Consider the following 27,692-nt stretch of genomic DNA (forward strand, 5'->3'; position numbering starts at 1 on the left):
GGTGGGAAGGGCCATCCTGAATGTAGGCAGTACCGTTTCACGGGCTGGGCCCCGAGCTATACGACAGTAGACGACACTAGTCGAGAAAACAAGCAGGCAGCATGGGTGCATTCGTTTTTCTCTGCTCTTGACTGTGGATGTGATATGACCAGCTGCTTGGGCTCCTGCCTCGCTTTTCTCGAAGTGGTGGACTGTAAGCAGGAATTGTAAGCCAAATAAACCCTTTCTTCCTCTAAGTTATTTTTGGTCTGTGTGTTTTATCATGGCAAAAGAAATCAAGCTAGAACATCACCAACACACACACACACACACACACACACACACACACACACACACACACGGCTTTGACTTCCAGCCCGAAAGGCATCATTAATCTGTGGTTTGACCTTGGGCAGACAGTTACTGGTTCAGTGGAGGGTGGATTTTAGAATCAGAATTCTCTTGGTTCAAAGCCTAGCTCTGCCATTGACTGGCTGATTCGACCGGTTCCATTCCTGTGATCTGCAAACAGTGGGACTTGATACACAACGTACTGGGTAGATTGAATAAAAGTCCCCATGGGATCCACTCTTGCCCCACTTTCTCTCTAGGCTACTATTTTTCCATCTCAGAAATGATGAGCCCTTTCTGCTCTGACACTCTGGGATCGTGATATCCAACATGTCTTATTTTAGCTCAGTGTCTGGCTCCAATGCCGTGATTTGAGTCTGCACGGAGGCTGCACCCTGCTTTCCCTGGAAAAGGTCTCCTCAGGTTAGAGTGAAGGCTTGGGGGAAGGTTTGGCCTCCAGAGAGCTGGGAGAGGAGCAAGGATATCTTTCTATAACACGGTGAACTGTAAAGATGGACCCACTCATAGGCTGTGGGGAGCAGAGTGAAGGAGAAACACACCCTAGGTTGCATGCATGTGTATATGTGTATAGAAAATATCAGCTCAAGGGGCAATGGAGACGGCTCAGTGGAGAAGAGTGCTTGGTGTTCAAGCATGTGTACCTGAGTTTGAATCTCTAGCACCCATGTGCAAAGCAGGACGTGGCTACCCATGTCTGTAACCCTAGCATTGGGGAGTGGGGGCAGAGACAAGCAGATCCTCTGACCACACTGAAACCAGTCTAACTGAAACGGTGAGCTTCCCGGGTAGGAATATAGCCTTTATCAAGGCAATAAGACAGAGACTGACTGAAGGACACCCAGCATCCGCTCTGGCCTCTGCATGTACACGCACGGGTGCATAGATGCACATGCATACCACACACACACACACACACACACACACACACACAAATATCAGTCAACTGGAAGAATCTGGTTTGAGTTAAATTAAGAAATGGTGAATTAATTTGGATTAGGTTGGAGAAATAAGTCAGAATGAATTGGGGTTAGTTGGACTGGACTGAAGGGATGAAGTACATTGGAGCTACAGTAAGCTGATCTGGATTGAACTGGATTGGACAGAGCTGGAAAGCTAAGACTCCCCAAAGAATGCCCCTTGGATCTCTGGACACTGGCATCATCCGGAAGCAGTTTGCACCGGTGGCTTGGGTGTACGGATCTCAGAACCCTAACTTCATCAGGTGACTGCTAACAACGCCCCATGGAGTTTTTAGAGGAGGGAGTGTGAGATCACACACGCTAAAGATAAAGAGCCTTGCACCTCAGGAGACAGAGGGAGGTGTAGATGAAACCTGCACTCCTGCTAATGGCATGCACTGTGAAGTGCTGGTGGTGAAGGACACCTGAAATACACCTTGAAATGCTTTAAAAAAAAAAAAAAAACACAACAAAAAACGAGATAGATAAGTAGGTAGGTAGATAGATAGATAGGTAGATAGATAGATAGATAGATAGATAGATAGATAGATAGATAGATGATACATACATACATACAGACATAGATAGACAGACAGACAGACAGATAGATCGATAGATAGATAGATAGATACATACATACGTACATACATAGGCACATAGACAGCTTAGATAAAGGGCTTGGATATAGTTCAGATGGTATAGTGCCTGCCCAGGTGCATGCGACCCTGGGTTTTATCTCCAGCACCATATAAACTGGATATGATGGCATGTGCCTGTATTGCTAGTGCTCGGAAGGTGAAGGTAGGAGGCTCAGAAGTTCAAGGTCATCCTCAGCTACACAGTGAATTTAAAGTCAGCCTGAGCTGTTTGAGACCCTGTTTCCCAGAATGCAGAAGGAAGAATAAAGAAAGGGAAGAGAAGGGGAGAGGAGGGGAAGCAAGGGAAGAAAATGGAAGGGGGTGGGATGAGAGGAAAGAAAGACAGAGGCAGAGGTACAGATAACGGAAAATATAAACCCAGTAACAGATCATCAACTGACTGGAATTGACGGGCCCATGTTGCTCACTGTGAAACTCTTGTCTGTTTGTTTGTGGGGGAAAAATTAAAATAATAAAGTGTTGCACCCAAAATAAAGAGCTCTGTAAACTGCTAATGGCTAAAATAACAGTGCTAGCTAAAAATACAACTTCTGGAGGCGAATTACGTGAGTTTGATTCCCAGCTCTGCCCCTCACTCTTTTGGCCCCGAGCAAATGACTTCATCCCTCTGACTGGTTCCTTCCATATCTATAAAATGGGGCTATTAATAGCCCTCACCTCATGGGCTTCTATCAGAACAGAGCCTGACACCTAATTAAGCAGGTACCTACAGTTTAGCCCACTAAACAACACAGTGCATGGGCACTATGCTATCTCTACTTTACAGAGAGATCCTGCACGCCTCTTAGGGCACAGCAAATAAACCACTCAGTGCAAGAAGGTCCCTCCCTAGCTCCTGGAAGTTGAAGCAATCTCTCACCCTCCTCACCCCTGCCCCAGCCCACAGCTCCTTGGACTCACCTGATAAGATGAAGAAGATGCCAGACACAAAGGCCAGAATGGTCCTCTGAGGTCGGATGTGGCCAATGTTGCTGATGACGAAAGCGGTGAACACAAGGAAGAGACTGACCATAGGGAAGGGAGTAGCCGTGCGCACTGTCTCTGGGGGAGGTGGACAAGGAGAAGCAGGGGTGAGGGACAAGTCTCCAGCGAGGCACCTCCCCATGCCCTTCCCTTTTCTTCCCTTTAGCATCTCCCCTTTCCCATCTATTCCATCCCATTGTTAGCTATGTGCTCTGCTGACTCCACTCTCAAACAAACCATCCCCTTGGTTCACCCCCACCCCTCTCATGCAGATCCCTCCCTATCCCAGCCAAGATATTTCTATTTGCCTTCTTCTCTCCCAAAACTCTCCTTTACACCCTCTGCCCTTTGTGTGAACCCACCCCTTTCCTACCTAATCCTGTCCTTTCTCCCCAAACCCTCTTGTTGCCTGGGCCCCTTCCCTGCTCCCCCTCACTCAGAATATTCTCTGTGTTTTCCGTCACCAAGTTGATCTCTGGTTCAAGAAAGTACTCGGAAGCCACACAGCGACCCTTCTCCCGACCTGGTGGGGAGGAAGATAAGAAAGCATGGGTGAAGGAGAGGCTCCAGGACTCAAGGGAGGCTGTCAGGGACAGAACAGGACCCAGGATGGAAATGGGAAATGTCACCCAACATTCACAATCTGCACTGCTCTAAGGGCTGGAGACAATGGGCTGAGCCAGTTGAGGCCTGGGTATAGAGGACTGCAATCATACTGGGGAGTTTGAGGCAGGAGGAGTGTAAGTGCAAGTCCAGCCGGGCTACATCATGACATTCAATCCAGCCTGGGCAATTGAATAAAGTCCTGTCTCAAAATAGGAAGTAAAGAGAAAGCTAGGGATGCAACTCAGTGGTAGAGCACTTGCCAAGCAAGCAGGCAAGAGGCTTTGGGTCCCATCCCAAGTACTAAAAAGTGAATAAACAAGTAGGATGGGGGAGAGCCATAGTGTTGGAAGATCTTGATTGCTCTGGAGATTGGAGAGTGGAGGAGGGCAGGGCTGGATTTTAACATCCTACATGAGGAGAGAGCTGTGAATGAGGACTCCTGGATTCCTAAGGTCCAGGGAGCGGGGCGTTCTAAAAGTAAATAGTCTTAATTAAGTTCAGCTAGAAGGCCTGGAGTCTTCCCCAGTAACCGTGAAACACTGGAACTGTCCAAGGATTAAGTTCTGAATCTAAACTGTTGACTGCCTTTGTTTTCTGTGTATTTTCTTTTCGTTTTTGAGACAGACTTGTGTATCTCAGGCTGGCTTTGAACTCTCTCCATAGCTGAGGATGACCTTGATCCTCTTGCCTCTGATCTCCCAGATGCCATGATTACAGACATGTACCCTTGCATGTAATTTATGAAGTTCCAGGGGTCGATCTCAGGACTTCCTGTGTGCTAAACAAGCATTCGACCAATTGTGCTTCCTACAGCTCTAGCCCTAGAATTCTGTCTTTTTTTTTTTTTTGATTGTCACTTTAAAAATTATATTACTAATTTTTAGGGGAGACAGGTGTGAGCATGCTAGTGTGCAAGTGTGGAAGTTGGAGAACAACATTCAGCAACAGATTCTCCCCTTCCACCCATGTGGGTCTGGGGATGAAACTCGGGTCATCAGAATGATGCTACACACCCTATCCACTGAAGCATCTCCTGACCCTAGGCTTATGACTTCTAACAGAGTTCTTGAGAGTGGGGGAAATGTTAGAGACGTGGATTTTGAGTATCTGCACTTCAATATCTAGGGAATAAAGGGGTAGGCATGAGGATTCTGTGCTGAAATTTAACTTCTAAGAGAGAAATAAAAACAACTTCTGGATTATTGGAGTCTAAGATATATGACTACAGATAAAGACTTTGGGGTGAGTGAGGGCAGGTGAGGGGGGGGCACCTGCAAAGAAGCAGACTCTCCAGAGGCCAGCGTGCAGCGCCATCTTGACCTCGGTGGTCTGGTTCTGCGGCAAAACGGTCCCCTCCTCCATGTACAGCCAGTAGTCCGTGCTGACTGCGATGCCCACAAGAAGCAGGCCGCAGGCACCAAACACGCTGCTCAGCAGGGTCAGGGCGCGGCTGCTGCAGTGACTCATCCTGAGCGGCGGGGGGCGCCCTGCGGGGCCTGTGGAACCAGAAGCTACAGTAGAGAGTGCCCAGGGTCCCCAGCTCCATGCAGCCATTTGGGACATTAGTTCTGGTCAGAGACAGAAACTCCAAAACCAAACTCCCAAGTGTGATTTCTGTGCTGTGACCCACCATCCCAGCCCTGAACTCAGAACAGAGATACAAATGTTGACTCCAAACCTCCATATTGGATTTCCCTGACCCATCACCGTGCTCTGTCCTCATGGATACAGATCCTCAACTTGAGATAAGACATGAAGCCACAGTCTTTAAGTCAGACCCGAAGATGACTCTTGACTTGAGCCATGTCTAGACCAGAAATCCAAAGTATCAGGATTCTGATTCGAATCCAAATTATCAACCCAAGACAGATTCCCCTGGATCCAACTTCCAATATTGGCTTGCAACCCCAATTTGAGAAGCCAGACCTTAGCAGAGTCTTTCACCTCTGAAGTAAGCCAGTGACTCAGAAACTACCCTAATCAACAGCTTCAAATTTGGACCTGATACCTCAACCCTGACTCTGTGCCCTGATTAGCCCTCAGCTGTGAGCACTAGACACCACCCCGCACAAAAGACCTGCTATCACATTTTAAGCAGAACTGGAGTACTAGATTTAGACACTGAATTATGGACAACTTGATTTATTCGGAAATTCTATGCCATGCTACCCAGCTTTAACTGTGTGCTATGACCTGTATATTGAAATGTTTCCTGTAGAACCTGTCTCTAAAGCACATCTGATAATCTCCAAAGTAGGTCACCACTCAAGGCTCCCTAACCTCATACCCTGGACTCCCACACTTGACTTCAGGCCTATGAAAGACTTGGAACACAGTCCTTCTCCTGAGTTGACACTCTTAGACGCTTATCTCCACCCTGACACTCAGCTGTAATTTTTTTAAAATCACCCGTGTGTGTGTGTGTGTGTGTGTGTGTGTGTGTGTGTGTGTGTTCATGTGTACTAGTACGAGGAGACATCTGTGGCGGTCAGAGGACAACCTCAGGTGTCTGTCACTTTCCACCATATTTGAAATAGCACCTCTTGTCTGCACCTGCATATGCCAAGCTAGCTGCCATACAAATCTGAGCCCGGATTCTTCTGTCTCCATCTCCTATCTCATCATAGAAATGCTTTCATTACAGATACATGCTGCCACGATCAGCCTTATGTGGGTTCTAGGACTCTGAACTCGGGTCCTCACACTTCCTTGGCTAATGCTTTACCCTCTGGGCCTTCTTCCTAGGTTGGGGTCAAATCAGTTGTACAATCTCAGATCCAAACCTTAATCCTACCCTTCCAGATTCAGGCATGCCCCTGAACCTGGGGTGCTGGAATATGTTCCAGGACATTAGAGTCCAGAGATCTGAAGCTATGACCTGGATTAGAGATTCTAGACTAACTACCAAGAGCTTGAGTTGGGCCCCTCCAACCCAGCATTCCCAACCAGAGAACTCCAGTAAAACCAAGGTCCTGCATCCTGAAAACAAGAAACCAGCACTCTGAACTGACTGTTCTATCAGGAATTCCAGTACACCCCACCCCATTCCCCAAATTCTGCCAAACTCTGGACCCTGATTTCCCATGCTAGAACTTTCTAGTCAAGTTCTACTCCAAGCAAGAAATACCTAGTCAGTTTATATCTGAGACCTCCCAAATTCCAATTAGGAGCTTGGAAGTGCTAACTAGGGAGGGTCCTGAAGGCCCCCAAAATCTTTTTTATGTATGTATTGTGTGTGTGTGTGTGTGTGTGTGTGTGTGTGTATGTGTTACCTCCATGGCACTCATGTGGAGGTCAGAAGACAACTTTCCAGAGTTGGTTCTTCCTTCTCCCTATATGAGTCTGAGGGGTCTAGCTGAGGTCATCAGCTAGACTGGCCGGACACTCAGAAGCAAGCACCTTTACACCCTGAGCCTTCTCAACAGCCCCCAAATTCTTTATCTACACTTACACACCCACTCGCCGCACAAGAAATCCCTCCTTGTCACAAAATGCCATGCAGGACTCATCTTGGTGTCCCCAATTTACCTCAGCCAGAGTCTTCTATGACCAGAGGCACTCATTCCCCTTTAAAAAAAAAAAAAGTGTGTGTGTGTGTGTGTGTGTGTGTGTGTGTATACACACGCGTGCGCGGGTATGTTCAGGAAAATGCAGGTGCCTGAGGAGGCCAAAGTTGAGAGATCCCGGTGAAAGAGAGGCCAGAGGTGATGGATATTCTGGAACTGGAGTAACAGACAACTGTGAATCACCTAATATGGGTGCTGAGAACCAAACTCCAGTCTTCTGGAAGAGCAGCAAGTGTTCTTAACCACTGAACCGCCATCCTTCCAGCTCCTACCCATCATCTTTTTTCATTATAAAGTTTGAGGCACCTCCCCCAAACATATCCCCAACAGAGCAATAATGACGACATGAGACTCCACTTCCCACATTTCCTCATAGTTCTGTGAGCATTAAAAATCTACCTCATCCCAGTAAGACCCTAGAATCAGAGTCAGCCCCGACATCCCCCCACTTCAAGCCTCCAGAACTCCTCGCTTCCAACCTCAGCCTCGTGGACGACCCAACGATCTAGATTCTGTCAGAGCTCTAGCTAGCTTTTCCTCCCTTCCCCCTTCACGTAGCTCTGAAGCTTGACCGCCAGCTGCCTGCTCCGCTTCCAGTCTTCTGCTCATACAAGCATTATCCACCCCGTCACCCAGTCACTGGACTGTCTCGGTCCAGGTAGCTGACCTCAGCCTCCGGGTCTGCTCCTCCGACTGGACTCACGGTGGGAGAGCTGGACCTTTCCGATTTCCCTCACTTCTCACATTAACCCCACTCCTTCTCCCGTCCAGTTCATCCTCTTTCTACCTGACCCACTCCGAGCTCTGGATCTGCAGCCATTCCTCCTCTGGGACACCCCCACCTCCACCACTACCAGGCCTGGAATCTCCTTCTGGTCTGTTACCCCAGCGTTTCCGCGATCTGGATATTTGAATGGCTGAAGTTTCATTCCTCAAAACCCAAGTCAAAACTCCATCTCCCAGACCGTAACTCTTCGCTTTTCTAGGGACCCTTTCCCAGACTCCCGGCCTGGGCCCTCCGCCTTTATCGATTACCGCCTTCCTCAAAGACCCTGCCTAGACCCTGCCCAGTGGCGATGATCCCAGAACTCAAACACCACGACTTTGTTTTCTAACTCCCGGACGGACCCTCGGACCCCGGTCCTCCGGGATCCACCAGGCCCAAATGTCCCTCAAACCACCCAAACCTTCCCAAATCCGACACCGGAACCCCCAGGATCCCACTCCTGGAGCCCTGCTAACCTCCCGGAGCCCCAACTCCGGCTGAGAGTGGTCTAGCGCGGAGCCCCCTGCCTTGCCGGACCCTCCCCTCGCGCTTACCTCTCTCAGGGCTTGGCGGACGCTCCGGGCCGCGGGCCCCGCAGCCGCATGACCGGCCCCGCGGTTTCCCCCGGCCGCCGCCGCCGCCACCGGGGTCTCCGGTGCCCGCGCCCCCCGCCCCCGCCCCCGAGCCCGGCGTCCCGGCCCCCTCCCGGCCTCCCACCCCCCACCCCCCGCGCCCGCGGCCTCACTCGGCGGACGCAGCCGGGAGCAGGGACCGGCGGCCGCTCATTGGCTACTGCGGAGGAGGGGAGGGGCGGGGAGGTAGAGGGAAGGATGCAGAGAGGGAATGAGATGAGCCTTCAGGATGGGGGGGAGGCAGGGAGGGAGAGAGAATAGAAACAGAGGCAGAGAGCCCGAGAGAGCGAGAGAAAGGAGAGAGGGAGAGAGGGAGAGGGAGAGGGAGAGGGAGAGGGAGAGGGAGAGGGAGAGGGAGAGAGAGAGAGAGAGAGAGAGAGAGAGAGAGAGAGAGAGAGAGAGAGATTGATTCTGAAACTCACGAGTCCTGAGACTGGAGGAGACAGACAGAAAAGGAGAGACAGAGATGGAGTAGTTTCAGGTGTCCCCACCCCCACCACTACAGAGGCTCAGAGATGCTGAGGCCCTGGAAGTGGAGAGGTCAGAAAGCCCCAGAAACCAGGCAAGGAAAGCTCAGAGGCCTTGGGCCAAGGGAAACTGAAATCCAGGGATCTTGAGCTTGGAGATGGGGTGGGGGAGACAGAGAAATAGAGATAGATGATAGATAGATAGATAGATAGATAGATAGATAGATAGATAGATAGATACTCTCTGAGGAGAGACAGCAGGGGCAAGCCGGAATGGGGGGTCCCCTGATGAGGACTGGGGCTGGAGCCAGGCAAGGGGCGGAGCCTGGGGTCTGGGCAGCTGGAGAAGGCGGGAAGGGGCGTCCCGGGCCAGGGTCCCTAGAGCAGCGGGCGGGCAGGCGCAGAGCAGAGCCGGGTCCTGCAGCCGCCGCGGAGCCGGGAGCGGGGCCAGCCCCCCCCCCCCGCCGTGATGTCAGCGGGGCCACTCTTAAAGGGGCAGGCCGCCCGCCGAGGGTCGGAATTTGGGCTGGGGCCTTCAGGAGCCGGATAGGGGTACAGAAGTGGTGATGCCGATGAAGGGGACAGCTTCAGCATCGAGTTGGAGCAGGACTCGGAAATTCAGAGAAGAGGAGATGCCAGGCCCTCAAAGGAACCTGCTAAGCTTTTGAGGCTCTGTCCCCTCCGAACACACTGACAGGCACACCATTCTGCTGCCCTGCCCTATCCAGAGACTACATTCCCCATCAGCCCTGGCGGCCAGAGGCCAGCACCTGGTGGGGGGGGGGGTCAGGGTCTTCTCCAATGTCTTCTGGGAAACGTAGTCTATCTTGATTGGCCCCCTCCACTCCCCGCTCCCCTCCACACACACTTGCAAGTGGGTCAGGGGGAAAAAGGACGGGAGGACGCTTCTGCCTCGCTAAGCGGTTTCTAAGCTTCCAGGTTCTGATTGTCTCGCCTTCTGTAACATGGGGTCCTTTCTTCTGATCATGTCTGTCTCTCCCTCCGCGGGAGGCCAGCCTTTCATCTCCCTTCCCAGGACTTCTCTGGATCCCGGCGTGTGTGTGTGCGTGTGCGTGTGTGTGTGTGTGTGTGTGTGTGTGTGTGTGTGTGTGTGTGTTTGCACTTTGCTCTGGGTGAATATGCACGTGCGGTATCTGGGTGGAGGATCGGTCAGTCACTGACACAGTTAATGGTCAAGGGGTGTTCTTCCTCGTTAAGCATGTGACTGAAGTGGTCACACTGGTCTTCTCTGAAAGAGTCTCTGCATGTCGCTCACATGCCGAAGGTGTCTTGTCTTTCATGTTGTGGGTCTGTGCATGCTCTCTCCCCCACCTCTCTCCACACCCCCCTATGTTTGTTTCTATGTACAGCCGGCCCACCTCCGCACCCTCCTCATTCCCCAAGCTTACAAGAAAACATCCAAACATTTTAGCATCAGCATCCCAAATTTATTCTCCAGCAGCTGTCTGGGTGGGGGAGGCTAAAGGAAGAGGGTGGAGGAGAAGAAAGTCCCAGAGAGTGGCAGGCACTGCGGAGGACAAGGGGGAGGGGGTGTGATTCCGACCAAGGCTGGAGCCATGCACAGGGCAGGAGAGCAGTGATGGGTTCTGGGACATGTCTAGAACAAAAGCTGTCTGACAACAGTCGGGGAAAGAACCCTCCGTGCATACCAGGAATCCCCAGAGCGTGGAAGGGAGGTGGCCTGGAACACGAAGCCCGGCCTCCCACTTAACTCTACAACTGAAATGGAGGTAGGAGGGGCCTTGAAAGATGCGGGCGGGCTGATCTGGAATCTTAGTCTGGAGCAGGCAATCTCATGAGACTATTTCCCCCAGGGTGGTGTAGGGGGAGAGAAGGCATAAAACTACCAAGATGAAGTCTAGAACCCCACACGGAGTAGGGTTTCTGGGAACAGTTGGAACAGCATCCAGATGTTGGGGGTGGGGGGAAAACAAGGCTCGGCACAACGGAATCTAGAACACAGAAAGGCTCTAGAGACTGTATGGCGTTTAAAATGCCAGCAATGCTTGGGAACAGCATCTAGAACCCGTTGGGGTGCGGGAAAGAGACCAGAAGGCTGGGGTGCGGGACCTAGAATCCGGACTAGAGGTTGGGTTGGGGGTGGGGGTGGGGGCTGCAGCCGGCGTGGCGGAGGGGGCACTGGGGACACCTAGTGGCGGCAGGTGAGATTACATGACAGGCACGGGCACTGGGCTTGTGGGGCTACGGGCATCTGGGTGCACGAAGTCCGGGTTCACGTAGGTAAAGCCCTGGAAATCCGCTTGGTCGATGCTGGCTAGGACCAGGCGGTCTGGCGGGGTCAATGCTGGAGCCGCCCGCGTGAAGAACTTGTCAAAGTTTTCGCCACTGCGCCCACACTGTGATAGGAACGGATGGAAAATTAAGCTCTGATAATCAGAACCTATGCACACCCCCATGGTCTCTGATTCTCCCTTTGGGAGCATCTCTGCCGAAGGGTCCCCCCCACCCCAACCTCCACATACAAGTACTGAAGCTCGGGAGGCCCAGCCCCCGGGGGTGGAAGCTGGGAGAGCGACTGACCGGACGTGGTCTGAACGGCGGTGCTATCTCCAGTCTCTCCAGCCTCTCCCAGTCGATCCAGCGGAAAAAGCCGTGTGCCCGGATGGTGGGCTCACCATCTGGCCCTGAGCCCAGGCGCTTTCCCGGGTGCTTGGTCAGGAACTGCGGAAGACACACAGAGAGGGCCTGCCAGATAGCTCAGTGAGCAAAGGCCCTTGCCACCGTGCCTGAGAGATGGATGACCTGAGTTTGATCTTTAGGACTCACATGATGGAAGGGTAGAAATGACTCTCTAATAGTGTCCTCTGACATCCACATGTGTGTGTGTGTATGTGTGCATGCATACACACACACACTTACACACACACACACACACACACACACACACACGCACACACACCCCAACAGATAAAGATGCAATTTAAAATGCCTTAAAATCAAGTATGGTGGTATAAGGGTCAGAGAGAATAAAAGAGGCATAAGAAAAATCCCAAAGAAGGGGGAAGGAGGGAGAGGGAGAGATGGAGGAGAGCTATAAATAGAAGAACTTCTGTGGGCCAGGCACTTTCTTCTGCACCAACTGAGGAAGAAGAAACGGAGGCGCACAGTTTGGGCAACCCATCAAGATCCCTGAGGAATAAACGTCACAGGAATTGGACGTAAGCTGACCCACCCAGCTCTGGAAAGACTGGCCTTTCCCTTTCAGCGTTTCCTGCAGTGTGCCAGGATGTGGGCACTGCAAAGGATGGTGAGGTCGAGGCCACCCTTGGCCTGGGATGACAGCAAGGTGGCAAAATATTGTTCAAACGTTTGTGGCAGATGGCCATAAAGAGGTTTGAGTGATAGGAACCTTCTTCTAAAAGAGATGGCAACTGGGGTGTGTGGGTTGTGGGTCTGAAGAAGCTGGGAGCTGGGGCTCTCACCCCCTTGCAGATGGCCACAGCTTCTCGAGAAAGTGACTTGGGATAGGTGACAGTTTGTTCCATGATGGCTTGAAACAGCTCCTCCTCATCTTCCCCATCAAAGGGTGGCTACAAAAGTACAGAGAATAATGTCAGAGCTTGACAGGCTGCCTTTCCCAAACCTACACCCCTTCATTATCCACTTCAAACAAATGCATTCTGATAATGTGTCCCCCACCCCCGCCCCTATGGATGACTGTCCTGGGAGAAAAATTAGAAAACCATCCCACTTTCATCTCCAATTGCTTCTCACACATGCCCCAGTTCTGTGTATCTCTCTACTGTCTGCCTGTCTTTTCATGTTATGCAAATCAACAGATTGTTAATTAGGCAATATGCCATCTAATGGGAGAGGGAGGGAAGGAGAGACCCACAGAGAGAGGGACAGAGACAGAGAGTCACAGAAGGAGAGACTGCCTGGAAATGATTATTCTCACTGAAAGTGGCTCAGTCTTCTGTGGTTAGGAAAGGCAATACAAAGTAAAAGTTGGTTGTCTTGCTTGCTTGTCTGATTTTTTGAGACAGGATCTCATGTAGCCCAGGCTAGGTAGCCAAAGATGACCCTGAACTCCTAATCCCCTTATGTCCACCTCCAAAGTGCTGGAGTTACAGGCATGTAATACTACACACAGTTAACTTTCGAATTTGAAGAATTCTTTCCCATGTGAATACTATGGCTATAACATTGTTCTGGAGAGTGTTGATATGGTTCATCAGACCGCCAAAGGGGTCCACAGGAAAAAGATGAAACGAAAACCACACCGGCACGGTTAAGACAATGTTTCAGCACCGTGGACAGCGCTGTCCGGCCCCCAGCTTCCCAGCAGACTGGCATGTTTTCTTAGACTGGACTACCTGTTCTTTCAAGAATAATGCCACATGAAAAGAGACATCCACTAGATGTGGCCATTAGTCAAGTCAACACATCCCCTCTTCCCCTTACCTGTCCTGCCAACATCTCATACAGCAGGACCCCAAAAGACCACCAGTCGACAGACTTCCCGTACGGCTGATAGGCAATGATCTAGAAGACAAAGTACAGAGTGTGACTTTTTTTGAGACAGGGTCTCCCGTAGTTCAAGCTAGCTTTGAAATAACTATGTATAGGAGAATGGCCTTGAACCCTTTATCCTCCTGCCTCCACCTCCTGAGTGCTAGAAATTCAGATATGTGGCACTGTGTCTGGCTGTGACTTATTTAAGATGTGCAGATTCCTCTGGTCTTTCTCTCTCTAGATCCTGACCCATATTTTCCACACTGAATATTTTAGCAAGAGCTCCACCCTTTGGAACATCCAGGAAATGATGTTTATATACTTGCAAGGTTCCTTTAGGTCAGATATAAGGGCTACCTAAGGGCTGGCAAGACAGCAGCAGGTAAAAAGGCCCTTGCCACACAAAGCCGAGTGACTGGAATTCAATCCTCAGAACTCACATAGTGGGACAAGAAAGCTAATTCCCTAAAGTTGTTCTTTGACCTCCATATGCAAGCTGTGACATGCACACACACACACACACACACACACACACACACACACACACAAATGCAGTACTTTTTTTTTAAGTGGAGAGAACAGACTATTCGAAGTTTTCCTCTAACCCTCACATACATACTGTGACATGTGTGCCCATGCATACACAAAGCAATAATAAACTTCATAGTTTAAAGCCTATCTAGGCCAGGCATGGTGGCACATGCCTTAGTCCCAGCACTCAGAAGGGAAAGGCAGGCAGATCTATGTGAGTTCAAGGCCAGCCTGGTCCACAAACAGAGAACCAGGACAGCCAGGCAGGGCTACACAGAGAAACCCTGTCTCGGAAAACAAACAAACAAACAAAAAGCCTATCTGAGGGCCAAGTCACAAGTCCCACCCACCCATGTAAAATATTTGAGTAACTACATTTTCTGTTTGAATGCTAAACATATAGAGCTAAATCTTATTTTTAAAATGCTTTCTTTATTTACTTATTGGGGAGAGTGGATGCGTATCATGGTTTCTATGTGGAAGTCAAAGAATGGCTATCGGGAGTCAGTTCTCTGCTTCCACTATGTGGGTCCCCAAGATAAAACTCAAGTCATCGGTCTTGGCAGTAAGTGCATTACTGACTGAGACATCTGGCTGACCCTCAGGCTAAATTCTGAAGACCAGGTAATTTTAAGATAAGAGTTCTTGTAGCCCAGGTTGGCTGTCTCTGTAGCCAAGGATGACCTTGAACTGCTGATCCTCCTGCCTCCACCTCCTGCATGCTAGGATGACAAGAATGAGTCACCATACCTGATTGGATTCTTTTCTCTTTCCTTTTATTTGCTGTTTTTCTCCTGAGCAAGACAGGGTCTCACTAGGTATGTCCAGGTGTCCTCAAACTAGAGATCTTCCCACTTCAGCCTCCCAGGTGCTGAGAGTAAAGATATGCACCGCCACCCTTGGCTAAGACAGGAGATTCCTTTTTTGTTTGTTGGTTTGTATGGTTTGGTTTTTTTGAGACAGGGTTTCTCTGTGTAACAGCCCTGGCTGTCCTGGAGCTCACTCTGTAGACCAGGCTAGACTTGAACTCATAGAAATCCTCGTGCCTCTGCCTCCTGAGTGCTGGGATTAAAGAAGTGCACCACCACGCCCAGCTAAAACAGGATATTCTTTTTTTTTTTTAATTTTTTTTTTAAGATTTATTTATTATGTATACAGTGTTATGTCTGCAGGCCAGAAGAGGGCACCAGATCTCATTACGGATGGCTGTGAGCCACCATGTGGTTGCTGGGAATTGAACTCAGGACCTCTGGAAGAGCAGTCAGTGCTCTTAACCTCTGAGCCATCTCTCCAGCCCCAAAACAGGATATTCTTAAGCCTGGAGGATTCTTGCCTTGATAACCCAGAGTCAGAGTCAGGACTGTGTGTGTATTTTTCTGCCTTGCTTAAGTGAACTCAGGTCACCAGGAAGGTTTCGTGGCCAATGACATTGACTGCTTGGGCCCTAGCATTGATCTACTGTAAAGGTCGAGAGCCAGCACCCCCAACACAATGGCTTCCATGGCTTAGAAAAGTCAGTTCATGCACACTACCCAACTACAGTATGAACCTTCCAAATATTAGCTCTAGCCCCTTTACACCAGGGTATTCGTCTATCCATTGAAAAGATCCAAGGGTCAGTTTTCTACTTCCCTAGGAAGCCCATGGGTCTGACCTTGCCCTCTCAGAATGTCAGGAGGGTGATCTACCTACACTACAGAATCACGTGTAAGTTGAAGGCCTGTGTTCAATTCCCAACACCAAAAAAACAAAAACCAAGAAAACCAAGGAAGATGGGAGCTGGAGAGATGGCTCATCAGTTAAGAACATTGGCTGCTCCTCCAGAGGACCCGGGTTCAATTCCCACCACCCACATGGCAGTGCAGAACTGTCTGTAACTCAAGTTCCAGTGGATCCAACTCCCTCACAAAGACATGCAGGTCAAACACCAGTACACACACACACACACACACACACACACACACACACACACACACACAAGTATGAGGTGCATGGGCTTGGGGTTAAGCTTAGTAAAGTGTTTGCCTAGCATATGTGAAATCATGGGTCTGAACCCCAGTAACACATAAACCCTGGTGTGTTGTCAAATGCCAACTGTTCTTCCAGCACTAAGGAGATAGGCAGAATGGTCATAAGTTCAAGGTCATCCTCAGTTATACAGAGTTCCAGTTTGGGATACTTGATACCCTGTCTTAAAAACACAAAGGGGAAGGGGGGGGGGAGCCAGGTGGTAGTGGTGCACACCTTTAATCCTAGCACTCAGGAGGCAAAGGCAGGTGGATCTCTGAGTTTGAGGCCAGCCTGGTCTACAGAGTGAGTTCCAGACAGCCAGGCCACACTGAAAAAGTTTGTCTCAAAAAAAATAAAAAATAAAGCCGGGCGGTGGTGGCGGCGCACGACTTTAATTCCAGCACTCTGAAGGGAGAGCCAGATGAATCTCTGTGAGTTCGAGGCCAGCCTGGGCTACCAAGTGAGTTCCAGGAAAGGCGCAAAGCTACACAGAGAAACCCTGTCTCGAAAAACCAAAATAAATAAATAAATAAATAAATAAATAAATAAATAAATAAATAATAAAAAATAACAAGCAGGGGGAGGGGTTGTGGGGATGGCTCAGTGGTTAAAACTACTTGCCACATAAGTGTGAGGACCAGCGTTTGGATCCCCAGAACCCACATAAAATGCCTGGTGAGTTGGAAGGTGGGTGCAGAGTATCCTTAGTGCAAGCTGGCTAGGGAGACTAGTCAGATCAGTAAACTCTGGGTTTGACTGAGACAATTTGCCTCAATGAATTAAATGGAAAAGTGGAGGAGGAGTCCTAACATAACCCTAGGCCTCCCCATGCATGCACAAACGTGTCCCCCACACACAAACATGCACACACATGTACACCACACACACACACACACACACACACACACACACACACACACACGAAAAATGGAAAGCTTTCCTTAAAAATCAACAACAAAGCTGCATGTACTATCCATGAGCTGCCATTCAATTCTCTGCTAAAGGGTTAGCCCCACCCAGCAGCATACAGAAGAGACAAAGCCCCACAGCAGGCATAGTGTTCTCAGGCCTTCCCACTCAAAACACACTAGAAATAGTCTCCACCTTCTTCACTTTGGAATAGTGCATGCTCTACTCACGCTCCTACAAGCTGATCCTACTCCTGTACACTACTCATTCTCTAGTCCTTCTGGCTTTACCCATTTGAAGTAGGGAGATCTAGCCCACTGTGAGTGGTACCATTCCCTAGGCAGGACAGCCTGAAGTGTATGAGCTGAGCACTAGACACATGTGTTAATTCGTAGCTTTCTGCTGTTAACATGAATGTGGCCAGCTCCTTGACTTAGAGTGCTCTGTATATGGGTCTTTCCACTCGGGGCATTGGTGGAGACTACCACAGATGGGGGCTGGTAAGATGTCCACAAATCAAGGACAAGCCTTGCCTACTGTGACTACTAGACAATTGCACCCACTCAGAGATGTCCATAGAGATGTCCGCAGAGCAGCGGGCTCAGGGTTACCTCAGGTGCTATGTAGTCTGGGGTCCCACAGAAGGTTCGGGTTGTGGACCCCGGGAAGACATTCTCTTTACACATGCCAAAGTCTGTGATCTTGATGTGTCCTTCAGCATCCAGCATCACATTATCCAACTTGAGGTCCCTGGAGGATGAGAGTACAAGTGAGAATTGTAGAACAGTAGTGTGATGGTTAACGTTCTGTGTCAACTTGATACAATCCACTATCTCCCAGGAAGAGAGTCTCAATGAGGGATTGTCTAGATCAAGTTGGCCTGTGAACCTGTTGTAGAGGACTTCCTGGATTACTTCCATTGAGATAGGCAGGCCTAGTCCACTGTAGGTGATATCACTCCCTAGGCAGGAAAGCTTATGGAATACGAGAGCTGAGCACTAGCTCTGTGAATTAATTCATTGCTCTCTGGTCTTGGTTTTTGTTGTTGTTGTTGTTGTTGTTGTTGTCGTTGTTGTTTGTTTGTTTATTTGTTTTGAGACAGGGTTTCTCTGTGTAGTCCTGGCTGTCCTGGTACTCCCTCTGAAGACCAGGCTGGCCTTGAACACAAAGCTCCCCTTGCCTCTGCCTCCCCAGTACTTAGATAAAAGGCATTCACCACCACTGCCCTGAATGCTCTCTACTGTTACCTGTGTGTGTGAATAGCCCTGACTTCTCCTCGATGATGGAAACTGTGAGCCAAACCAAACTTTTCCTCCCTTGGTTGTTTTTGTTAGGTTCAAAAGTGTGTGTGTGGGGGTATCCTGGTGTCTGGGGCAGGGTGCAAAAGAGGATGTCATGGCCGAGAAGTGGTAGTGCACACCTTTAATCCCAGCACTCTGGAGGCATAGGCAGGTGGATCTCTATGAGTTTGAGGCCAACCTGGTCTACAAAGTGAGTTCTAGGACAGCCAAGACTACACAGAGAAACCCTGTCTTGAAAACCAAAATAAACAAACAAACAAAAAGAGGATGTCATATCTCCTGGAGCTGGAGTTGCAGGCAGTATACTTCAGTCCTCTCCAAGGGCTGCAAGGACCTCAACTGCTGAACAAGCTTTCCAGCCCCCTTGTGGTGTACTTTAGAACAGCAACGGGACACAAGCCCCAAGGCAACTAGCATTCAGCAATCCGGAGCTGTGTGTCGGAATCCCATCCCCTCCAAAGAACCCATTTTCCCTCCAGGAAAAGTGCTGGGGCTACTGACCTGTAGATGATGCCCTGGTTGTGAAGGAAGAAGAGGCCTATAGCGATTTCTGCAGCGTAGAATCTGGAGGAGCACGTGGAAAGTTGGAAGGTCAATGACGAGACCACCCCTCCTGCCCCCCCACTCCCTTCACCATTGCTGAGGTGACTTACGCTGCGTGGGGCTCCTTAAACTTGCCCAACTGCTGAATGTGGTACATTAAATCGCCTCCAGTGACATATTCCATCACGAAATACAGGCGGTCCTGAGGAGGAGCAGGTGTGGCTTAGTCACAGGGACACAGCACACCTGGACAGAAAAGCTTTTTGGTTTAGTTTTGGTTTTCCAAGACAGGATTTCTCTGTGTAGCTCTGGCTATCCTGGATCTCACTCTCTAGAGCAGGCTGGCCTGGAACTCACAGAGATCTGCCTGCCTCTGACTCTCAAGAGCTGGGATTAAAGGACTGGGCCACAACCGCATTTTTTAAAGTGTTTTGGCTACGTCTATATATGTCACCACATGTGAGCCTTGTGCCTTTGAGTGTCAGAAAAGGATCTTCAGTGCTCTGGAACTGGAGACTCAGGTAGTTGTAGCCACCATGTGGATGTTGGGAACTGAACCTGAGCCATCTGCAAGGGCAATAAGTGTCTTTAACTGTTGGGCCATCTCTCTAGCTCCAAGGTTTTTGTTTTTGTTTTTAAAGACAGGGTCTCAGCTAGTGGTGGTGCTCGCCTTTGATCCTAGCACTTGGGAGGCAGAGTCAGGCAAATTTCTAAGTTTGAGGTCAGTCTGGTCTACAGAGCAAGTTCCAAGGTGACCAGGGCTACACAGGGAAATCCTATAATGAAAAACAAACAAGACACGCAAGGTCTCGTGTAGCCCAAGTTGACCTTGAACTCACTGTGTAACTGAGGACAACCTTGAACTCATGATCCTCCTCCCTCTGACTTCCAAGTGCTGGAATCACAGGGATGGTCTAAAGAATTGTCTAAGAACAGCTCTTTCCTCCTGCCCACTTGGGACAGACAGGGATACCTCCTGATCCACTCAGCCAGTAATCCAGAAGAATTGGACAAACACACAGGAAGGTTCCGAGATTCTAACCCTGATACCTGATACCTCAGCCCTATCTCTGTTACTCTGATTACCCAATTTTCTAAGAGACCCACAGGACTGGACTGAAACCCAGAAGCACTGAATCTCATACTACACACACACACACACACACACACACACACACACACACACACACACATACACACACAATTCTGGCTGCCTGAGACCAAAAGTGGTTAGGTTTCACTTGCAACTACTAGTTTTTGTTTATTTAGGGGGGAAATGCAGATGGTGCGTGCATGTATGTGTGCATGTATGGGATCAGAGGACATAGAACGCCCAACTCATTCACTTTCTGCCTTATTCCTTTGAGACAGAGACTGTTAGTGAACCCAGAGTTAAGGCGACAACCAGTGTCAACCCTGTGACACTGTTTCCATCCCCACCCCCACAGTACTGGTGTTGCAAGTGTTCATGAAGCCACACTTGGCTTTTTACGTGTGTGAGATGGGGATTCAGATTCAGGTCCTCATGTGTGCACTGCAAGTGTTCCTACCCAGTAAGCCATCTCTCTAGACATCCCTACTGTTATTTATAGGATCTCCACTCTGTAGGTTAGGTTCAGCTCAGGCTCATGGCAATCCTCCTGCCTCAGCCTCCCAAGTGCCAGGATGACAAATATGTGCCGCTATACTCGGTTGCCTGCAATTAATTTTTGCTCGGTCAGAAACCAGGGAAAGTGAAGTCATACTTCCCCAAGCCCTGGGGATTCTAACTTCTTGTTCAATCCCTCAGTCTCGGGGAAACACCCTTTTATGACTCATCCTTCAGTCAGAATCCAAAAGTGATGGGCTCACCCTGGAAGCCCAATCATTCTGGGCATGTCCAATTAGAGACATCCCTAAGGGCTGGGGATACAATTCGGTTGGTAGAATGTTTGCCTAGCATTCACAAAGCCCTGGTTTGATCCCCAGCATGATATAAACAGGTTATCCTCCAATACTTAGCGAGTTCAAGACCAACCTGGACTACATGAGACCCTGTCTCAAGGAAAAAGAAAGAGAAGAAAACATTCCCATCTAACTCATTCCTGGGACCAAAGCCACAGAACACTGGCTACAGGCATTGGAAATAGAGTTCACAGGAACCACAGACAATCTAATCCAATACCCACTCAGATCCCATCCTCTGGCCATGTCCTGCATGACACCCCTATCTCCACAGCATTGGATTCCACTTGACTGACCACATTCATTCATTTTAAAAATTTTGTATGGTATGTAGTGGCTCATACCTTTTGTCCCAGCACTTGGGAGGCAGAGGCAGGTAGATCTCTGAATTCTAGGCCAGCGTGATCTACAAAGTGAGTTCCAGGATACCAGGGCTACATAGAATAACCTTGTCTCAAAAAAACAAAAACAAAAACAAAACCGGGTGGTGATGGCACATGCCTTTAATCCCAGCACTTGGGAAGCAGAAGCAGGCAGATCTCTGTGAGTTCCAGGCTAGCCTGGTCTACAAAGTAAGTTCCAGGACAGGTTCCAAAACTACACACAGAAACCCTGTCTCGAAAAACAAAACAAAAAAAAAAAAAAAAGTTAAAAAATAAAGAAAATTAATTTTTAAAATCATCTTAAATCATGGAGGCAGGTATGTGCTTATGAATATGAGAATCCCCAGAGACCAGAAGCATCAGATCCCCCTGGAGCAAGAGTTACAAGTGGTTATGACCACTGCACATTTGATGCACATAGGATCCAAACTCAGATCTTCTTCAAGAACAGTAAGTGCTCTTCACTACTGAACCATCCTTCCACATAACTCACTTATTTAATTAATTTTTTTTTATTTTATTGAGACAGTGTCTCACTTTGTAGCCCTGGCTGTCCTGGAACTTGCTCTGTAGACCACGTTGGTGTCCAACTCAGAGAGACCCACCTGCCTCTGCCTCCCGACTCCTGGGATTTAAGGCACGCACCACCACCCCCAGCCTTATTCACTGATTTTAACAATTTCTTTGTAGTTGTATGCAGCATATATACAAGTGTGGTTACATGCATGTGAGTGTGAGGGCGTGTGGACCCATGTGTCCCGTGTGGAAGTCATGATGTCTTCCTAGCTCTCTTATTGCCCTGAGACAGGGTCTTTCGCTGAACTGGAAAATCACCAGAATGACAAGGCTGGCTAGCCAGCGAGCTCTTGGGACCCACTTGTCTCTGACCCTCAATGCTGAGGCTACAGAACACACAGCCACATCTGACTTCTTAAGTGAGGACTGCGATTCAAACTCAGGTCCCCACACTTGTGAAAGCAAGTGCTCCTACCCACTGAGCCATCATCTCTTAGCACTGGCCACATCCTCTCAGAGCACAAGCTTCTTTTTGCCTTTCCCTGAACTCAGCCTTCTAAAGCACGAGCCCACCCCACCCTTCCTCACCGGTGTCTGAAAGGTGGAATGAAGCTGTGTGAGGAAGTGGGGCCGGCCTCCCGGACCTCGGCCTCCCAGTGCCAGCACACGCTTCTCCACTAGGGTGCAGTCCACGTCGTCATCCTGGACTATGACGTCTTTTTTCAGGATCTTGATGGCATAGAGTTCATCAGAACCTCTGCGTTCAGCCAGCATCACCTACAGACAGATGTCCGAAAGGGCCAGTCCATTTGAGAAACTCCATGCTGCAGGGCCCTGCCCCACTTGTCACACAGAACACAGGATCAGAGCCCCCTTCCTCCTCCCCTAGGGGCCTGGGTGTTCTAAAATTGCATCTACTCCTCTCAAGAAAAGTACTGGCAGGTTTATTTTTTGTTACAATTATTTGTTATGGGTATGGTGTGAGTGCCACAGTGAGTGTGTGGAAGTCTGGGACAACTTGGGGGAGTTGGTTCTATCATTCCACCACATGGGGCCTGAGAATCGAACTCAGATAGTCTGGCTTGGTGGCCAGAGCCTTGATCTCCTTTGCTATCTTGGTGGCAAATGCCCTTACCTGCTGAGCCATTTTACCAGCCCAGTATTGAGATATTTATAGCAGAAATATCCAGATACCCAAGTTGTTTTTTTTTTAATGTGCATTGGTGTTTTGCATGTCTGTATAAAGGTGTTAGATCCCCTGGAACTGGAGTTATAGATAGCTGTGAGCCATCATGTGGGTGCTGGGAATTGAACCCGGGTCCTATTGAAGAGCAGCCACTGAGCCATCTCTCCAACCCCCAGATACCCAATCTTAACCCATCTTAATTCATTTAGGGACACAGCAGCCTAGTGAGTCTGCCACCCAAACTTCATGCCTAAGAAATAGAAATCCAACCTCTCTGCAAGCTTCCTCCCCTCCCCCCCAGAACCCCAGAAATCTAACCTTCCCAAAACTGCCTTTCCCTAGAACCATGAGGAAGCTGAAGTCAGAGATATGCAGGCGTCCTGGGCTGGCACTGAAGAAGCATCGCTTGGAGTCCGTGGGACTGGGGGATGGAGAAGGGATGGGGGAGGAAGAGGGGCCCATCCGCACTCTCTATGAGAAAGGAGAGAGAGAGAGATCCAGAGACAGTCAGAACCTGGAGATGTCCCCAAGAGACACAGCACCCCAAAATAAAAAGGACCAAGAGAGACAGAATGGAGAGAAAATGGCATTGTCCTGTGTTTAGCTTAATAACAACTTTCTCTGACTAGGCTCGCCTGTAACCCCAGCACTACGGAACCTGAGGCAGGAGGATGGAGAGCGTAAGACCAGTCTGGCTACACAAGACCTTGTCTCAGAAAATGAGAGAGGGGGAGAGAGAAAGAAGGGAGGGAGGAAGGGAGGGAGAAAGACAAAGTAAAAAAATTAAGAAAGGGAAAGATTAAGGAAAGGAGAGAGGTATTGAAGGAGGGAGGGAGGAAATGAGGGAGGGAGGAAAGGAAAGAAGGAGGGAGGGAGGGAGGGACTCTTCATAGCCTGGTGGACCTATTATTTAACTCACACCTAGTCAGATCCAAAGAATTCACGTCTATAGATTCCTACCTGTTACCCTCTAAACCAGAACTCCTTAAAGGATCGACAAAAACCAGTGGGGTCTCGTTCCCCCCCACCAGGTTTTCTGGAGATGAGGCTTAAGAACTTAAAACAAGATCCAAGGGGACACCGCCTGCTATTGTTCTGAGGACCACACTGAGTTCCAGTGATGGAGTGTTCTCATCTTTTCCTACCTCCACCTCTGTTGTGGGCAAGCGGGGTGTGTGTGTGTGTGTGTCCCATGCCTAAACTGCAACAGCTGCCACACACATCCCTCTGCATCCACTGCCATGCTGTCTGATATGCTCTCTGCTCTGCAGGCAGAAGGACCAATTTAAAAATACATAAATCAGGTCATGTCTTCCTTTGCCTTCAAAGCCTCTCACGGCTTCTGTGTATTAAGATTTTATTCCCTGCAGCTTCAAAACCAGGCTCTGATCGGTCCGGAGTGTCCTTCTTCTCTCTGCCCCTCCCTCTCCTACCATGATACAGACCCTGGCCTCATTCACCTAGTCCTCTGTCTCCCCTCAAGGTCTGGACAAGTGACACTGAGTCTTCTTGCAGGCTGTCCTGTCCCATCTCCTGCAAATTGTTTCTCCTTTAGACCAGAATCAAGCGTCTCCTTCACAGGTGTCTCCTGATGGTTTTATCAGGGTCAGACGCCTCTCCTGAGGCCTCTGTGCTACCATGGACAGCTCCTGAGTGGCCCTGTGTAATTAGCATCTCTGTATCAGTGTGGCTGCTGGCTTTCTCCCTGGGAGACCCTGCAGCAGCCTGTTTGTTCTCTAAGATACAGTGACTGGAGCAGAGCTGGGGTTCAAGGAAAAACGCATATGTAGCTGTATATGAGATAGATAGATAGATAGATAGATAGATAGATAGATAGATAGATAGATAGGTAGGTAGGTAGGTAGGTAGGCAGGCAGGCAGGCAGGCAGGCAGGCAGGCAGGCAGATAGATAGATAGATAGATAGATAGATAGATAGATAGATAGACAGACAGACAAATGGATGGATGGATGGATGGATGGATGGATGGATGGATGGATGGATGGACACAGAAAGACAGGAAGAAATAGAAAGAGTTTTTGTTTCTTCGTATGAAGATCTCATGTAGTCCAGACCAGCCTCAAACTGGCCATGTGCCTTGAGCTCTTCATTTGCTTGCCTCTACTTCCCAAGCACTAGGATACAGATACAAGTCATCCAACCTGTTCTTCTTGTGAAGAACAGCAGTCTGACCTTCTGGATTTGGGACCCAGTCACCAAGGGGGTTCTCTTCACAACCTTATCACAATGTAAGTGTAATAGGTATGATTTCCAACAAAGTTAGCAGGAGTTGGTGATTAACATCTACAAATCACTTAGAACAGTACCCAGCATGCACCTCTTTACCTCTTACTGGGCCTGGACAAACTAGGCAAGCAAGCATGCTAACACTGAGCTATGTCTCCAGCCCTCTCAGGGACTTTTTTGTTTTTTTCTTTTTTTGAGACGGGGTTTCTCTGTGTAGCCCTGACTGTCCTAGAACTCACTTTGCAGACTAGGCTGACCCCAAACTCAGAGATCCACCTGCCTCTGCCTCTGGAATGCTGGGATTAAAGGCATGTGTCACCACTGCCTGGCTTCAGGGACTTTTATATGGTGCTGATGAGTGAATCCAGGTCCTTAGGCATACTAGGCAAGCAGCTGAATTACAGCCCTAGTCATTCATTAATTTATTAATTTAATATTTACTCATTCATTGTGAGAAGGAGCTTCACACTGTAGCTCATCCTGGCACAAAACTTGTTTTGTACCCTAGGAACTCATTATGCAGCCAACACTAGCCTTGAACTCACAGCAATCCTTCTGCCTCAACCTCATGAGTGCTGGGATTATAGGTCTAGACTGCCATGCTCAGGTTATCAAGGATTCTTGTGTCTTCTATTACTATTCTACCCCACCAGGACCCAGCTCAGGGTCTGTCACATAGTGGGTCTGCATTGGTAACACTAATGTATGCTTACTGGTTGTGGAGACAGCTGAAGACAACACAACACACAGTCATAGTCAATCATTGGTACTCATAGACTAAGCAGCTAGTCCACATTGGGTATGGTGACACATGCCTATGACCCCAGCACTAGGGAGAGGGAGGCAGGAAGCTCAGAAGTTTAAGGTCAGCCTCAGCTACATAGTTAGGTTTTTTGTTTGTTTGTTTGTTTGTTTGTTTGTTTGTTTTTTCGAGACAGGGTTTCTCTGTGTAGCTTTGGCACCTTTCCTGGAACTCACTCTGTAGCCCAGACTGGCCTCAAACTCAGAGATCCACTTGTCTCCATCTCCAGAATGATGGGATTAAAGGCATGTGCCACTATGCCCAGCTTAATATCCACATTATCTCAGGATACAACACAGCTCTGGCCAGAACCCTCCCTTCTCGCTTGGGTTAAGAACAGCCGTCCTCTTGAGGGATGACAAGGCATCCTCTCTGATGCCGTCTCCTTTCCTTCCCCCACACCCTTTGACCTGACTTCACTGTCCTCGTTGCTCCCAACCTTCCTCTCTGGCTCCTCCCTCCGGGTCTCACACATGCCCCTTCCTCTGTTGCAAGGCCCTTCTCTGGGGATCCTCACTCATTGTCTTGTTTAATGTAGATCTTTGCCCAGCAGTTCCTTTTTCAGAGAAGCCTTCTTACTGCAAGCTCACATTATTATCAGCAGAATTCCCAATGCTTCTCAAAGAAGACTGCAGCATTACCAACAGAATTCCCAGTGCTACTCAATGCTCATTGTTTTCCTTATCGCTTATAACTTCCTAACATATGGTCATGCATTTAAAAAAATAATAAAAGAGGGCTGAATCTAGGGTTTTGTGGATTCCAGGCAGGTGCTCTACCTCTGAACAACACCTTCAGCCCTCACTGGGGGATTCTAGGCAGGGCCCCTACCTCTGAGCCACACACCCCAACCCCTCACTGGGAGTTTCTAGACAGGGCCTCTGCCACTGAGCCACACCCCTAGCTGCTCACTGGTGGATTCTAGGCAGGTGCTCTACCACTGAGCCATGCCCCCAGCTGCTTACTGGGGGATTCTAGAAAAGAACTCAATTGCTAAGTTATAATTTCAGCATGCTCCCCCCACCCCAGCATCCCCACCTTTACTTTCTATTTTGAGACAGGGCCTCACTAAGTTGTCCCGGCTGTCTTTGAACTCACTCCATTGCTCAGGCTGTTCTTGAACTCATTCTGTAGATGGCAAGCCGTGAACTTGTGATCTTCCTGCCTCAGCATTCAGAGTAGCTGGAATGGCTGGCCTGCACTACCAGACCAGATGTGATGTCTTACATCATGGGTGAATTGTATGAAGTAGAGACTCTTTTGTCTTTTCGGTTGCATAGAGATCTAGACCCTTGCCTTGGATATAGAGATGTGCCTTTTTTTTTTTTTTAAACAGCAAAGGAGGGAAATAGTTTTACTGCCTTCCTCCCTGTGTTCTCTCCTTCCTCCCGTCTGCACTCTCTAGGAAGTTGTCCTGACTCTCAGGCTGTGCTGGCTCCCTGGTGCCTGAAGCTATTTCCACCATCAAACACATTCCTGTTCTGATGTCTCAGGCTGCCTCCTTCATTAGAGAGGAGCCCTAGGGAATGGCCTGATTCTATGCTGGCACCATGCTTCAGGAAATAGTGTTCAACGAGCGAGTGACTGAATGGAGAGAACAGTGTCCTGACCACAGAGAGGCAGCAAAGCTCAAAGGCCAGTTCAAGGAGAAGCCTTCACTGTCCACTCAAATGCCTCCTCCAGACCTTTGAGGTTCCCTGAGCTCCCAGTAATTGAGCTCAAATACCTATGATGGTGGCCCTGCCTCATGTAGCCACTGATATTGTTCAACAAACACAAAGTAGGTGCTCAATTTCTGTGTGCAGAATTGAAGACAGGAAATCAGAGGATTAGATCCAAAGATGTCTGTCTGAGT

At 49.1% G+C, this 27,692-nt stretch overlaps 2 protein-coding genes across 2 annotated transcripts in view; both read right to left on the minus strand.

The window, feature by feature from the left end:
* Cacng7 (calcium voltage-gated channel auxiliary subunit gamma 7) overlaps positions 1–5,010 on the minus strand; it is a 28,453-nt gene extending 23,443 nt beyond the window's left edge. The window contains exons 1-3 of the mRNA XM_059253638.1: positions 4,810–5,010; positions 3,369–3,455; positions 2,870–3,010 (exon numbers count right to left, since the gene is read on the minus strand). Coding sequence (XP_059109621.1) covers positions 2,870–3,010; positions 3,369–3,455; positions 4,810–5,005 — 424 coding nt within the window. The 5' untranslated portion in view covers positions 5,006–5,010. The remainder of the gene's footprint in view (positions 1–2,869; positions 3,011–3,368; positions 3,456–4,809) is intronic.
* Positions 5,011–10,395: 5,385 nt separating this feature from the next.
* The window catches only part of Prkcg (protein kinase C gamma), a 28,257-nt gene continuing 10,960 nt past the window's right edge, over positions 10,396–27,692 (minus strand). Inside the window, exons 10-18 of the mRNA XM_059244049.1 lie at positions 23,108–23,260; positions 22,192–22,380; positions 18,871–18,962; positions 18,719–18,781; positions 17,528–17,666; positions 13,416–13,496; positions 12,434–12,541; positions 11,532–11,672; positions 10,396–11,347 (exon numbers count right to left, since the gene is read on the minus strand). Of these exons, the coding sequence (XP_059100032.1) occupies positions 11,159–11,347; positions 11,532–11,672; positions 12,434–12,541; positions 13,416–13,496; positions 17,528–17,666; positions 18,719–18,781; positions 18,871–18,962; positions 22,192–22,380; positions 23,108–23,260 (1,155 nt within the window). The 3' untranslated portion in view covers positions 10,396–11,158. The remainder of the gene's footprint in view (positions 11,348–11,531; positions 11,673–12,433; positions 12,542–13,415; positions 13,497–17,527; positions 17,667–18,718; positions 18,782–18,870; positions 18,963–22,191; positions 22,381–23,107; positions 23,261–27,692) is intronic.

This window comes from Peromyscus eremicus, chromosome 1 (assembly GCF_949786415.1).
Source record: "Peromyscus eremicus chromosome 1, PerEre_H2_v1, whole genome shotgun sequence".
Lineage (NCBI taxonomy): Eukaryota > Metazoa > Chordata > Mammalia > Rodentia > Cricetidae > Peromyscus > Peromyscus eremicus.